Source organism: Chinchilla lanigera, unplaced genomic scaffold (genome assembly GCF_000276665.1).
Source record: "Chinchilla lanigera isolate Chin_1 unplaced genomic scaffold, ChiLan1.0 scaffold00183, whole genome shotgun sequence".
NCBI classification, from domain to species: domain Eukaryota; kingdom Metazoa; phylum Chordata; class Mammalia; order Rodentia; family Chinchillidae; genus Chinchilla; species Chinchilla lanigera.
This window is the reverse complement of record NW_004955584.1, coordinates 1,149,598-1,162,756: the sequence shown is the minus strand read 5'-3', so window position 1 is coordinate 1,162,756 and position 13,159 is coordinate 1,149,598. Positions and strand designations below refer to the sequence as shown.

Below are 13,159 nucleotides of genomic sequence, written 5' to 3'. Positions count from 1 at the left end.
GGAAGCGACGCGGGAGGCAGCGGGGGGCCGGTAGCCAGGGTCCCGGGCCCCGCGGCGGCGGCGACAGCAGCGGCGGCGGCGGCAGGATGATCAAGCTGTTCTCGCTGAAGCAGCAGAAGAAGGAGGAGGAGTCGGCTGGCGGCACCAAGGGCAGCAGCAAGAAGGCGTCGGCAGCGCAGCTGCGGATCCAGAAGGGTAGGGCGCCGGGGGGTGGGTCGGGCTAGGGCCTGGGCCCGGAGCCGCGGCGCGGGAGCAGGGCGCACGGTGGTGGCTCGGGCCGGGGGAGGGGAGGGCTGTTGGGGGGCCTGGCGTCCGGCATTGGGGGGCCGGAATCGGAGTGCTGCGGGTGCCGAGAGCCAGGGCTTCAGGCTCGAACTTCGGTTTGGGGTGAGACCGAGCAGGGAAGGAGTAGCGGGGGCCAGGAACTGGGGACACGAGGGATGATTTAGCATATTATTCTGGGGTCTGGCCGTGACAGGTGGACGAGGGAGGGATGTGGGAGCCGGGGAATGGAAAGCGGGAGAGAGAATGTAGGCCATCATGCTGCAGCTCTCAGATTCAGAGATGGGCTGGGGTCGAGGAGCGTAAGATTAGATGGGAACCTGCGTTTGGAGTGACACCCGGAGAAGGAGTGAACCCAGGGGTGGTCTGAGGGGGCCGGTCTGCGCGAGGGGAGGTGTCAGCGTCCTTGGATCTCGGTGAACGGGTACATAATGGAGAGTTGAGGTCGTGGCTGGGGAGCCTGGGGTCTGTAGTGCTCAGAAGCTGTTGGAGGCCAGAACTTCAGTCCTGGCCACATGTGACTTGGGGGCATTTGAGAGCTAGTTTCGGGCGACTGAGAGCTGTGGGCTTAGGGGAGTTAGGGTTCACCTTGTCCCAGGAAGTGGAAGGCAGGTTTGGGCTGTGTATGCAAAAGAGCCTCCTTGGAGACCCTAGAACCCAAACGCCATAGGCCCTCTGCTGACACCTGCCAAGCGCTCCTTTTCTCTCACTTGGCCTCTTTTTTTCTCTCCCTCTCTGTCCCCGTCCTCTCCTTGCAGATATAAACGAGCTAAACCTGCCCAAAACGTGTGACATCAGCTTCTCAGACCCAGACGACCTCCTCAACTTCAAGCTGGTTATCTGTCCTGATGAGGTAAAAACATGTATGACTGGACTTCAGGAACAGACTAGGAACAGACCAGGGTGGCTCCACTGAAAGGAGGGGAACCTGCAGGCCATGCAAAATATGACCCTAATGCCACTTTCTCTCTTCCCCTTCCAGGGCTTCTACAAGAGTGGAAAGTTTGTGTTCAGTTTTAAGGTGAGTCCCAAAAGAGCAGAAGCAGGTGTGGTGGCACATGCCTATAATCCCAGCACTCGGGAGGCCGAGGCAGGAGGATTGTCTCAAGTTTAAGGCCAGCCTGGGCTACAAAGTGAGCTCAAGACCAGCCTGAACTGTGTAGTGAGACCCTGTCTGAAAAAAAGAAAACCAAAGGGACAGAGGTGGCTTTGTTGACTGAGGAGGCAGCAGCTGAGACCCTGCCTCCCCACCTCTCTTCATCTTTTCTTGGAGCCAGGTGGGCCAAGGTTACCCACATGACCCCCCCAAGGTGAAGTGTGAGACTATGGTTTATCACCCCAACATTGACCTTGAGGGTAACGTCTGCCTCAACATCCTCAGGTGAGAGTACCGGCCCTCCACTGCCCTCCCCAGCCCTGCCTGCCAGGCCCCCTCATCATCTTGGGCACTGTATCCCTCTGTCCCTTCCCTCCCACTATGGCAGTCATCTTCCTAACTGGCTTTTCCCCTGGCGTGTCCTGCTCCATGCTTTTCCCTGGCTTCTCATATCTTCACTCTGCATTCTGTGAACCCGACCTGTCCAGTACCAACCAACAGGGCCTGTGGCAATCTCTTCCTACTCAATAGCCCTCACCCTGATGCTCTCTGTCCACAGAGAGGACTGGAAGCCAGTCCTTACGATAAACTCCATAATTTATGGCCTGCAGTATCTCTTCTTGGTGAGTAGGGGTGAGCATTTGGGGCCGGGGAAGGTTGGCCTTCTGCCCTTGGGCCCATTGACCCTGCTTGTACTGGCTACAGGAGCCCAACCCCGAGGACCCACTGAACAAGGAGGCCGCCGAGGTCCTGCAGAACAACCGGCGGCTGTTCGAGCAGAACGTGCAGCGCTCCATGCGAGGTGGCTACATCGGCTCCACCTATTTCGAACGCTGCCTGAAATAGGGGGCGCATACCCACCCCGCCAGGGCCGCCAGCCCAGGCATCCCCTGCAAATATTTATTGGGGGACACGGGAGGTGGGTGGGAAATGGCCAGTGGAGGAATCCCTGCCTTGGCCTTGCCTCCCCTCCTTGCCACCTGCCCCTAGGTATTTTTTTTTTAACCATCACATGATTCCGGTTGGCACTTCCTCCCCCCTGACCTGCTCAGCGATGGGAAATGAATTGGTTTGCCTAGCCCCCCGCTGGGTGCTTTCCAGCCCCTGACTCTGGGCTCTGGGCTGTGGGGTGTGAAGGCCAGGGGCCTGGGTAGCTGGGCCCGGGCAACCCCCCTTTCCACCGCCGGAGGTCATAGCAGGCTATTAAAGGGGAATGTTACTGCATGGCCTCTGCCTCGTCCTTCCGTGGGGCGGGAGGGCCAGGTAAGGTGTGCGTGCGCTCAAGGGTGTTATCTCGGGCCGCTGATCTGGGCAGGATCGGGGACTCCATCAGCCCCTGCCTGCAGAGGGGAAAGCGCAACCTCCGCGGCCACTACTGCTCTCTGCCATGTGCAGGCCGGTGGGGGAGGCTCCTGCCTAACGCTCTCCAAGCCTTCCAGCGGAAGTCAGGATTCCGCGGATGAAGTGTCCTAAGGCGGTGGGAGGCGGGACTTGTAAGGGGGGGACAAACGGGCGCTACTGTCGCACAGCTGCGACCCTGGCTCGCGAGGGCGGGACTCGGCTGGCGAGAGCTCGTGGGGATTGCGCATGCGCCTGGCTGCCGGTCGCCTCCGCGCATGTGCGCGCTCACGCTACTTCCCAGCATTCCGCGTATGGGCGGGGTGTGTAGCGTCAGGTCGTTTGATCCGGAAACGGCGGCGGTAGCGGAGGCGACAGGAGCGAGGGGCCACCGTTGCTGGGTACGCCGGTGATCCGAGCGAGGGGAACGTGACCCGGAAGCGGAAGCGAGCCTCCGTGCCAGCTCCGGTGAGTGGCCCCCCCTGGGCCGCAGGTCTGGGCGGGACACGGCGTCCCGGAACTTACCTCGGGCCCTGGCATCGGGTGCACCGGAGTCCTGCCGCAACCTTATCCTCTTCTCGGGTTCCCGGCACCGCCGTGTTTCGGCGCGTGGAGTACGCCCACCTGTGTCCTCCGAAGCCAGGGTCCCTGTGTGCATGCCACTGTGCTGCCCAGAGCCCCACGCCCACTCTGCCACAGCTGTCCTGTCCGACGTGCTCAGGGTCCCAAATACAGTAGCGCTGCCTAGTCCCGCCAACCCCACCCCATCCAAGATGCCAGAACCACACCTTTGGCTCTAGAAAGTGCTTCAGGCCCTGACGTCTGTGTGGACAAGGGGATGGAGGGGGGCTTGGGCCAGCGTAGTGGGTGATTTTTAGGTCTGGCTAGCCTCCCTTATGTCCCATGGCTGCTTCCTTCTGCTCTTTCATACCTCCTGTCCTCACCCACCCGCTGCATGAACCTGTTTTCTTTCTTGCCTCCTTCTGGGCCCCACCCGCTATAGCCCAGCCTTACTCCCCCAGGTCTGCCATTGGACTTAACCACCATGGACCTGTTATTTGGGCGCCGAAAGACGCCAGAGGAGCTGCTGCGCCAGAACCAGCGGGCTCTAAACCGTGCCATGCGAGAGCTAGACCGGGAGCGACAGAAGCTGGAGACTCAGGAGAAGAAAATCATTGCAGACATCAAAAAGATGGCCAAGCAGGGGCAGATGGTAAGTGCCCACGATCAGGGGCTGGGACACAGGGCAAGGTGGCATTTCTTGGCCACACACCACAGTGATAGGGAACAAGACAGGACACTAAAAGACAAGTCCTTTGACGAAAGCTGAGTGAAGGATGAGCGGCTTCCCTAGTTTAGCAGTCTGCTAGCACCACCTCCTTGGTAGTTGTATCAGCCGAGGCTCTTGAGTGTTGAGATTGAGCTTCTGAAGATTTGGCCTCAGGCTGCATCGTGCAAGCACAATAGCTGGCAAGTGTTAGCAAACTGGGAAAGCAAGAGTGAGGTGAGAGGTGGACACCAGACCAAGGCTTGTGAACAGTGGGCACAGCGGTAACGGGTGACAGAGAGAGTAAGCTTTGGAGTTGAGTATGGCCACTCACAGCTGTCATCTCAGCGCAGTGGGAGAGCGAGGCAGGATCCCAGCCTGTTTAAAGACACGATTTTGCTAAACTGCCCAGGCCAGCTCATGTCCTGCCTCTACCTTCCAGGGTGCTGCAATTGCCACAAGCATGTGTCCATACTTGGCTAAAATGGAAAAAAAATTTAAATGCCTGGGGATGTAGTTCAGTGTAGACCCTGGTTCCCAGTATTGAAAAACATTCTTAAAGAGGCTTTGACCAAAAGGCCAGTGAGAGGAGAACGAGAATGAAAAGACTAGTAGAGCCTTTGTGTTTTATTTTTCCATTTGAGACAGGATTTTGCTATGCAGCCCAAGCTGGCCAAATACAATCCACAAGTGCTGAAGATCAGACCCAGGGCTTTCTCTGTCCAGGCTGGGGACCAAAACAGGGTGTTTAAACTCAGGGAGTGACACTAGATATGGAAGTGGGAAAAAAGATTCATGAGTGAGCCTTAGCTTATAAGGGGAAATGCAAGCAGGTGAAATCAGAAGGGAAGAACCATTGACTATTGGGATTAACTTTGCTAAAGCCTAATTCTTCAGATGTACCCTTCACACACTTGTCCACTCTACAGGATGCTGTGCGCATCATGGCAAAAGACCTAGTGCGTACACGGCGCTATGTGCGCAAGTTTGTTTTGATGCGGGCCAACATCCAGGCTGTGTCCCTGAAGATACAGACACTGAAGTCCAACAACTCAATGGCACAAGCCATGAAGGGGGTCACCAAGGCCATGGGTACCATGAACAGACAGGTGTGTCGCTCCCCATTCCCCTCCCCACCCCCACTGACCATCAGAGACCAAACTCACCCTCCCCCTACTTCCAGCTGAAATTGCCCCAGATCCAGAAGATCATGATGGAGTTTGAGCGGCAGGCAGAGATCATGGACATGAAGGAGGAGATGATGAATGATGCCATCGACGATGCCATGGGAGATGAGGAAGATGAAGAGGAGAGGTATGAAGCAACTGTGGGAACCGGGCATGGTGTCACACACCTGTAATCCCTGCACTTGGCAGGCTGAGGCAGGACCATTGCTCTGACTTTGAGACCAGCCTAGGCTACAAAGTGAGCTCAAGGCCAGCCTGAACTACACAGTGAGACCCTGTCTCAAAAAGACAAGAAACTGGGTGGGAAGGTGGGGGCTTTTTCTTGTCCTCACCCATGCATAGCCTTCATCGAAGTTCTCTTCGTTCTTTTGCTTCCTTAGTGATGCTGTAGTGTCCCAGGTCCTAGATGAGCTGGGACTGAGCCTGACAGACGAGCTGTCGAGTGAGTGCCACAGACCCACTTCATTTCCCACCTGAGTCACAAACAGCCCAGACCCCCTCATCTCCTGCATTACTTTCTGCTCTAACATCCACTCTCCTCGCAGATCTCCCCTCCACTGGAGGCTCACTCAGTGTGGCTGCTGGTGGGAAGAAAGCAGAGGCCACAGCTTCAGCCTTGGCTGATGCTGATGCAGACCTAGAAGAGCGGCTCAAGAACCTTCGGAGAGACTGACCACACCCCTGCCACTGGGGAAAGGGCAGAATGGACACCCAGGGTCTTTACCGTGCTTATCTGTAATAAATGAAATTGAATGCTAATTCTCCAGCTGGTGTGACTGGCATTCATGGGGCCAGACTGTGTCCCTGGGTTAGGGTCTGGGAAAGGGGTAGGCAAGCCATGCCCACCTGTAGCCTTTGGCCTAGTACCTAAGTCTCCCAACACACCGGTACCATCCCAAATCTAGCCCTGAATCCATCAATTTTAACAGCAAGCAAAGTTCTATATAATGATGGCTTAATGAGAATTTAAAGACCAGGCATAGTTCCACATGCCTGTTTATCCCAACACTCTGGGAGGCAGAGAGGGAGGATCACGATTTCAAGTCCAGCCTAATTCAGCAAGAAGTTAGCTCAGGGCAAATGTCCTCTTCAATTCGCAATACCATGAAATAAAAAGCTGTCTAGACCAATGGGAGTCAATAGCCAGCCCAACTTGGGTATCTCACTAGGGCTCAGCTGGAGAGCAGCCAGGAAGCACAGAACAAGGATAAACAGTAACAGAAAAACCCTCAGAACTCTGCATACCCGTCTGATGAGATCTCCAAGGGAAAACCTTGGAAACGCTGAAGAATGGCTATTACAAGGTACATGACAAACGAGGTTTTTTTCAGGCCCACAGTTGAGCCCAGGCCTACCCACCAGGGTCCTTGACAGGTTCTGGTCTACATATGCCTTACGAGGTTAACTGTTGTCCTCCCCTCCACACACACCCCCCAAGGCAAGGCCCAAGAGAGGTTCTTCCCCATCCTGTTGGCACCCAGAAAGGTTCAAGGAGGCCCAGGAAAGATCCCATACTTTTCCAATGCTTGATGGTGAGGAGGAGATGTGGACAAGAGACCAGGACCACAGCCCCTAACCAGCCAAGGCCTGAGGAACCAGTGAAATTTTTATTAAATCCACAGAAGTAAAAACCATTTTGTGAGGGACGGGCATAGGGACCATCAAGGAGTGAGAGTCAGGCCACAAAGGGGTAGGATGAGGGTAATAGGACACAGAGCAGGGCCAAGCTGCCCACAGGGTCCCAGATTCAGGGACCATCACCAGGGCCACCAGACAGCTCCTGGGAACTTAGACCAGCACCCGGCAAGCTCAACGGCGGGGGTTCCACCAGCACAGCAGAGAACTTGGTGTCACCGAAGGCTTCATTCATGCGCGTCTCGAAGAAGCGCTGCAGGCCAATGATGGACTGCACATCGGCCTTGTCCTAGGTCAAGCAAGGGGATAATGGATGGGTGGGTAACTTCCATAACCCCATTTGCCCTGTCCCACGACAGGCCATGGCCACACCCTCATCCCATGCTCACCTCTGTCAGCTTGTTAAACTGCTTAAACATGCGACCCACATCTTGGGCAAACTCCTGGGGAGAGCTGTAAGGGGGTGACAGCTTTTCCTGCAGGCGGGCACGGATCAGGGTCAGGTCCAGGGTGCCACCAGGCTGCTCCTGTGGGCAAAAATGACATACATCTTGATGGTGAGACCCAACATTCCACATTTCCTTCCTTTCCTGTTCTAAACTGCACTCACCACGGAGAAGGTAGAGTCTGTAGCCAACTGGTGCAGGGGACGGCAGGGCTCATGGCAAAACAGAGCCAGCAGGACACGCTCACATTTCTAAACAGGACAGGACAGGACAAGACAGAACTGCAGAATGCAGGAGGGTAAAACCACTGCGTTACCCACATTTGAATAGCTGGACACTCACCTGCTGGTTGGCTGGGGAGAGCTTGGCTACCACACCAGCACTGTCTGCACCATCCATGCTCAGGCTGCCATCCTCCTCTTTCAGATCAGGGAGTACGTGGCAGAGTGAGCAGCTCCACTCCTCCCTAGGGTGAAAAAATGAGAGAATGCACAGGAACCCACCCAGCCCGACACACCATGCTGAGACCACACCCAGCCTCACACGCACCCTGGCACATCCTGCAGAACAGGCAGGTGGCAGTCCAGATGGAAGCAAAACTCGCACTGGTTGCACATGACCAGGTCACCTGGCTTCTGGCAGACACGGCAGATGGTGGCACTATCATCGAGGTTGCCTGGGCCACCAGCTGGGGTTGAGGTGGCCTCAGGAGCCACCACCTCCAGGCCTGAGCTAGTACTGCCACTAGGTGAGGCCAGGCGGGGGCCTTCAGCACCAGGGCCCTCAGCCAGACTCATCAGCACAGGCTTGGTCTCAGGGCCCTCAGCAGCAGCAGGAGGGGCTCCAATGGCAGCCTCTGTCTCCTCCTCCTAAAACATGGTAAAGGGTGTTAAAGAGAATCCAAATGTACATAACAGATGCCACACTCCCATCATGGTCCCTTGGGACAAGCTAACCTTGACAATGGCCATGCCAGGGAGGGGTGGGGCGCCCGGCGCTCCAGGAGGTGCAGGCCCAGGCTGACCAGTAGCTGCCGCAGCACCACGCTCAATAACTATGAGGTTGTAGTCCTCAGTGGTGCTGCCTGGAAAGACCTTGAAGACCGGCGGCTGGCTGTCAGCTGTAAGGTCCAGGTCCAGACGTTCTAGGCTCACACGTGGCACCTTGCGCATGAGACCACTCACCTCGCCCTCACCAGAGCGAGACCTGTGGATGCACTTGGCATGAGCAGCCCTACCCCTACACCCGACTTATCCACTACCCAAGGGACCACCACACACACATACCGCTTCATGCCAGACACATGGGGTTCTGCACTGGAGTAGGGGTCGTCTGCTCAGAAGACAGAAAAGGGGATGGCAGGTTGAGGGTAGACACAGGCACTTAGTGGGGCCCTGCTACACCCTAGGCCAGTAATGGCAAACCTTTTAGACTTTCATTGACACAAGTAGCTCGCTGCAGTATGCATGCCATAGGTTTGCCCCCAATGCCCGAGGCAGACCCACTCACCTGATCCAAAGCCATAGCCTTCCTGGACCTCCATGGGCTGCAACAGAACACAGCAATGGACCTCTGTGAGGCAAGTACTCAATGGGCCCAGTGTTCCACCCATTCCTAGTCCTTTCCCCTGCTCACCTGGCTACTGCTAGAACCCTGCTTGCTCAGGGGTCCTGGGGCTCTTGGAGGAGCCATGGGTGTAGGGCCCGTGGAGTTGGTACCAGGACGCTCAGCCACAATCTTGCCTAAAAAAAAAGGAGAGAAGCCTAAGTAGGTACAGCACGTGGACTGGTAAGAAGGTAGAGCAAAGGCCAAGACTGGGACCCAACCAGGCATGAAGTATAGCTGTAATTTCAGCACCAGTAAGCTGAGGCAGAAGAATCACAAATTCCAAACCAACCCAGCCTGGGCAATTTAATGAGACCCTGCCTCAAAATTTAAAAATAAACCCCCCACATGGTGGTACACGCCTGTAATTCCAGCACTTTGGGGGCTGAGGCAGGAGGAGCTCAAGGCCAGCCTGGCTTACACAGTAGTTCAAAACCAGCCTGAGCCAGGCATGGTGATGTACACCTATAATCCCAGCACTTGGGAAGTTGAGGCAGGAAGATTGCTGCAAGTTTGAGGCTAGCCTGGGCTATACAGTGAGTTTAAAAAAAAAAAAAAAAGAGGTACAAATGAAGGAAGAGGAGTTGAAAAGAGGGTAAGAGAATGAGAAAAAGAATCAAATTGCAACATGTACGGGTACAAATTCCCTATAATGAATGTGATCAGTACCTATACCTGAAACATACCAGTAAGCTTTAATTTAAAAAATAAATATATATTTAAAAAATGGCTAGAGCTGCAACACAAAGGCCCAGCATTCTGCCATAAACTGTGCCACCCGCAAACCAGCTACCTTCTCCATGCTGAGTGCACCCTAGAATAGGAGAGGAAGAAAGGGCTGGGAACACAGCTCAGCGGTACAAGCGCCTGCCTGGCAAGCGCAAGGTCCCGAGTTTGATTCACAGTGCCAAAAAAAAAAAAGGAAAGGAAGAAAATGGGACGCTGGTCTCAACCTGAAGAATCTATCATTTTTGCATGCAGGGTCCAGTTTTGAACAAAACAAGGAAAGACCGGGACCTACCGAAGGCTTCAGCACTCTTGGTCCATGCATTGAGGTCCCACTGGAACTTCATCTCCCCATGTGGCTCCACGGGGTCCACAATCATCTTGAGAGCTCGATGCAGCTGGAAGTAGATCTGGAGGAAGAAAGGGGTGGGGCGTGAGCACGCTGGGACCAAACAGACCCAGCATGCTGGGGCCCCCTGCCTGCAGACACAGCACATACCAGCTTCTTAGAAAGCAACAAGGCTGTGTTGTTGTCACTCTCCAGAGCCCAAGAAGCAAACCGCAGGATGTGTTCCTGATGCTTCTGGATCTTGGTCAAGGCCCAGTGCTGCCGCTCCAGGCGCTCCTGCTGCCCCTCAGTCACCTTCTGCAGGTCAAGGAGAATAAAGCCATCAGGAAGGGCAGAAGACAGCAGGGTTCTTCACCAGCAGAGGGGACCCAGGGTCTCTCCCACACTCACGTGGCTTACCTGGGCATCGTTGACCAGCACACGGCCCCGCTTGTTCAGCTCTTTCATGATCTGCAAGATGGCCATCTTGACATCCACCTGCACGCGCTTCTGCACATCAGACACCTGGCGGATCCTAGGTAACAAGGCAAGTCAGGCCAGGAAGGAAGCATCTTACCCTGAGGCCCACCCCCCAGCCCTGACACCCACACTTACGAGCTCCGAACCTCCTTGGTGCTTTTCTGCAATGTAGCATGTCTATCCCCAAGGCATTTCACCATTGAGGCTAGGACCTTGCGTTGGTTCCTCACTGCATCCTCCAGGAACTGGTACCTAAAGCAAGCAGATGGGCCTACAAGTGAGGCCCGGGAGTAGGTGGTATCTACCTACCCACTACGCCTCAAGACTTACTTGTGGTCCTTGTGAGCATTGAGCTGGCAGTCTCGACAGGTGAGGGTATCACAGCTCTCACAGAACAGCACTAGAGGTTCATGTTTGTGCACATTGCAGTAGACAGTGCGTTCACCATCACGGGACTTGGCCGGGCCTGGGAAGTGGGAACCATGAGCCTGGACCCCACCCTTGTACACCTCAAACTCAAGACAGCAAGACACAGCTCAGGACTGACTTCCTTCCTGTCTTACCAGCCTGACCTGTGTAAAGAAGAGCTAGAGGGTCTGTGGCTGTGGCAGCTCCTCTCTCTCAAAACCTTCTCCCCTAGCCTGAAAAGAGAAATACCTACTTCTTTTAGCTTCTGTAGATACTATAGAAAATAAGGATGACAACCTCTTGTCAGTAAAGAACTCCTCTTTGCTGTTCCCTCTACTAGAAGCTTGTCCAGGAGGGCAAACTCAGAATTCTCCGTGCCAACAAAGTAACTTCCGACAGGCTCTCTTTTTAACTGTTCATGTAATCTTCCCCCTTCCTTGACAGAATGATAAAGTCTCTTGTAATTCAAGGACTCACAAGGCTTTGCAAGGTCTTCTCAGACTGGGGAAAATAAGCCCTTAGACAAGCAACCTTAGGATAGTGTCAAGCTTTCCTCTCTAGGGAAAGGTTCCAATGCTCAGTCATTCTACCCAAAGACCAAACACATGTACATAACGTGTGCCCATCACATGGACTTTTTCAGTCCCTTTCTCTCCAATGCCAATCAAGCCTGACTGTACCAATTAAACCCAAACTGTGTAGTACAGATTAAACGGGCCTTGGCTTCCCAAATGCCACCCACTACTGGATCATGAATGAACGAATGACCCTGGCCTGCAATCTCTGGAAGCTAGGAACCCTACAGGCTCTTGCCATTCCCTGCCAGCTCTTTTAAGCCTTATAACAAACCATGCTTTATTACCATCTTTCCATCAGTACTGCCCCCTGGGATAGAAAGAAGCATTGAAACATCAAAAGACAGCTTAGGGCTAGTTGTACTGACACACACCCATGACCCTGCACTTGAGAGGCTGAAGGTGGAGAAATCCAGCAAGTTTAAGGCCAGCCTGGGCTATGCACAGGTGACTCTTATTTTAAAAAAGAAAAGAAAAAAGAGCAAACAAAGGAAACACATGAAAAAAGAAAAAGACTGGTCATAAGATTCTAAGCCAAGGCCAGGGACAGTGGCGGACGCCTGTAATCCCAGGCTGAGGCAGGAGGATTGTTGCAAGTTCGAGACCAGCCTGGGCTACAAAGCGAGTTCAAGGCCAGCCTGAACTGCATAGCGAGACCCTGTCTCAAAAAGACCAAAAAAAAAAAAAGATTCTGAGCCAAAACCAGGGCCAGGCTCAGGAGCCTCTCCAGCTCCTTTCCATAACGAAGCCAGAACCCTGAAAAATCTAGAACTATCAAGTGCTCTGGGTAGAGTGCTGCACACCCAGCTCAGATAGTTCCTGGACTAACCACTACCAGAACAGCCCTGGATGCTTGACAAAGGCCCTATCCCAGAAACCTCACTTTCCCCAGACTAATCTGAGACCATGTGCTAGGGAATCCCAAATCCTGTGAAGTCTCTCCTCACACCTCACACTTCCTGCATGTGCTGTCCAACACCAGGACCCTCGCTCTAGGGGCTTCCAGGAGGCACCTCCTTGAATCCTGTGCCCCTGCAGCATCCTGCGGCCCCCTATGCCTCCCAGCCCATAACCGTTCCTCTCTAAATAAAGCCCCAGACACACTGCAAGGAGCCTGGACACCGTATTTCCGAGTTCTGCATCCAGGTCTCAGAGGATATCCCCTAGGTAACAGCCCTAAGAAGGTAGCCATAACAGGGCACCCTTTCACCTACCAGTGGAGCGCACAGTATGGTCCTTGGTGTACTTCACCCGCTGGTGCGCCTCCACACAGGTTTCACACAGTGGTTCGGAACACTCCACGCAATAGCTGGTGGCTGGGGCATTATCCTCGCAGCTAGTGCAACACTGCCCAAAGAAAGTAGCGTCGGGAAGAAAAGACAAACGACAAGCCTGCATTTACCTTCCGGGAAACACAGATTAAGGTGGGTCTCTGACCCCAGGTAAGAAGCCCACCCAGATCCCCAGGACAGACAGTGACCGCAGTCGGTGCAACGCTCCTCTGGGACCGACACGGATCCCCATGTCCGCGGGCAGCGGAAATGCACCTGGTTCGCGTCCTGTGCGTCCGAGGCAGCCTTGTTGCCGCCGTCGCGCATAAAGTAGTTCTCCACGATATCTTTGGAGGAACACTGCTGCTTGCACACCGGGCAGTCCACCACTGCGGAGGCAGCCGCGCTGAGAGGCCTGCGGGCTCCCGCAGCGCACACCCGCCCCCCGCCGCCCCGGGGCTGCCGCTTCCTCCGCCCTCACACCGAGGGCTGCCCGGGGACCCCGGCCCGACCCC

The 13,159-nt window shown here is 54.8% G+C and overlaps 3 protein-coding genes across 5 annotated transcripts in view; 2 read left to right on the top strand and 1 right to left on the bottom strand.

Moving 5' to 3' along the window:
• Ube2m (ubiquitin-conjugating enzyme E2M) overlaps positions 1 to 2,602 on the top strand; it is a gene marked incomplete in the record, with an annotated part of 3,287 nt that extends 685 nt beyond the window's left edge. Inside the window, 6 exon segments of the mRNA XM_005414400.2 lie at positions 1 to 195; positions 1,041 to 1,135; positions 1,265 to 1,303; positions 1,560 to 1,663; positions 1,938 to 2,001; positions 2,084 to 2,602. Of these exon segments, the coding sequence (XP_005414457.1) occupies positions 87 to 195; positions 1,041 to 1,135; positions 1,265 to 1,303; positions 1,560 to 1,663; positions 1,938 to 2,001; positions 2,084 to 2,224 (552 nt within the window).
• Positions 2,603 to 2,700: 98 nt separating this feature from the next.
• On the top strand, positions 2,701 to 5,929 carry Chmp2a (charged multivesicular body protein 2A). Of its 3 annotated transcripts, none has more exons than XM_005414402.2 (6): positions 2,701 to 3,184; positions 3,739 to 3,929; positions 4,913 to 5,092; positions 5,167 to 5,297; positions 5,551 to 5,612; positions 5,716 to 5,929. In XM_005414402.2, exons 2-6 carry the CDS (start codon positions 3,762 to 3,764, stop codon positions 5,841 to 5,843), a joined length of 669 nt encoding a protein of 222 aa, XP_005414459.1. In that variant the 5' UTR covers positions 2,701 to 3,184; positions 3,739 to 3,761; the 3' UTR covers positions 5,844 to 5,929. The 3 variants fall into 3 exon arrangements, with proteins under 3 accessions (XP_005414459.1, XP_013365338.1, XP_005414460.1); XM_013509884.1 differs by having other exon boundaries at positions 3,720 to 3,929; XM_005414403.1 differs by lacking the exon at positions 2,701 to 3,184 and adding an exon at positions 3,192 to 3,330.
• An 826-nt stretch (positions 5,930 to 6,755) lies between these two features.
• Positions 6,756 to 13,159, bottom strand: part of Trim28 (tripartite motif containing 28) — a gene marked incomplete in the record, with an annotated part of 7,099 nt that continues 695 nt past the window's right edge. Inside the window, 16 exon segments of the mRNA XM_013509851.1 lie at positions 6,756 to 7,094; positions 7,195 to 7,332; positions 7,416 to 7,502; positions 7,594 to 7,717; positions 7,801 to 8,120; positions 8,208 to 8,457; positions 8,538 to 8,583; positions 8,761 to 8,797; positions 8,887 to 8,993; positions 9,878 to 9,992; positions 10,082 to 10,228; positions 10,331 to 10,445; positions 10,526 to 10,642; positions 10,721 to 10,856; positions 12,588 to 12,720; positions 12,921 to 13,033. Of these exon segments, the coding sequence (XP_013365305.1) occupies positions 6,918 to 7,094; positions 7,195 to 7,332; positions 7,416 to 7,502; positions 7,594 to 7,717; positions 7,801 to 8,120; positions 8,208 to 8,457; positions 8,538 to 8,583; positions 8,761 to 8,797; positions 8,887 to 8,993; positions 9,878 to 9,992; positions 10,082 to 10,228; positions 10,331 to 10,445; positions 10,526 to 10,642; positions 10,721 to 10,856; positions 12,588 to 12,720; positions 12,921 to 13,033 (2,162 nt within the window).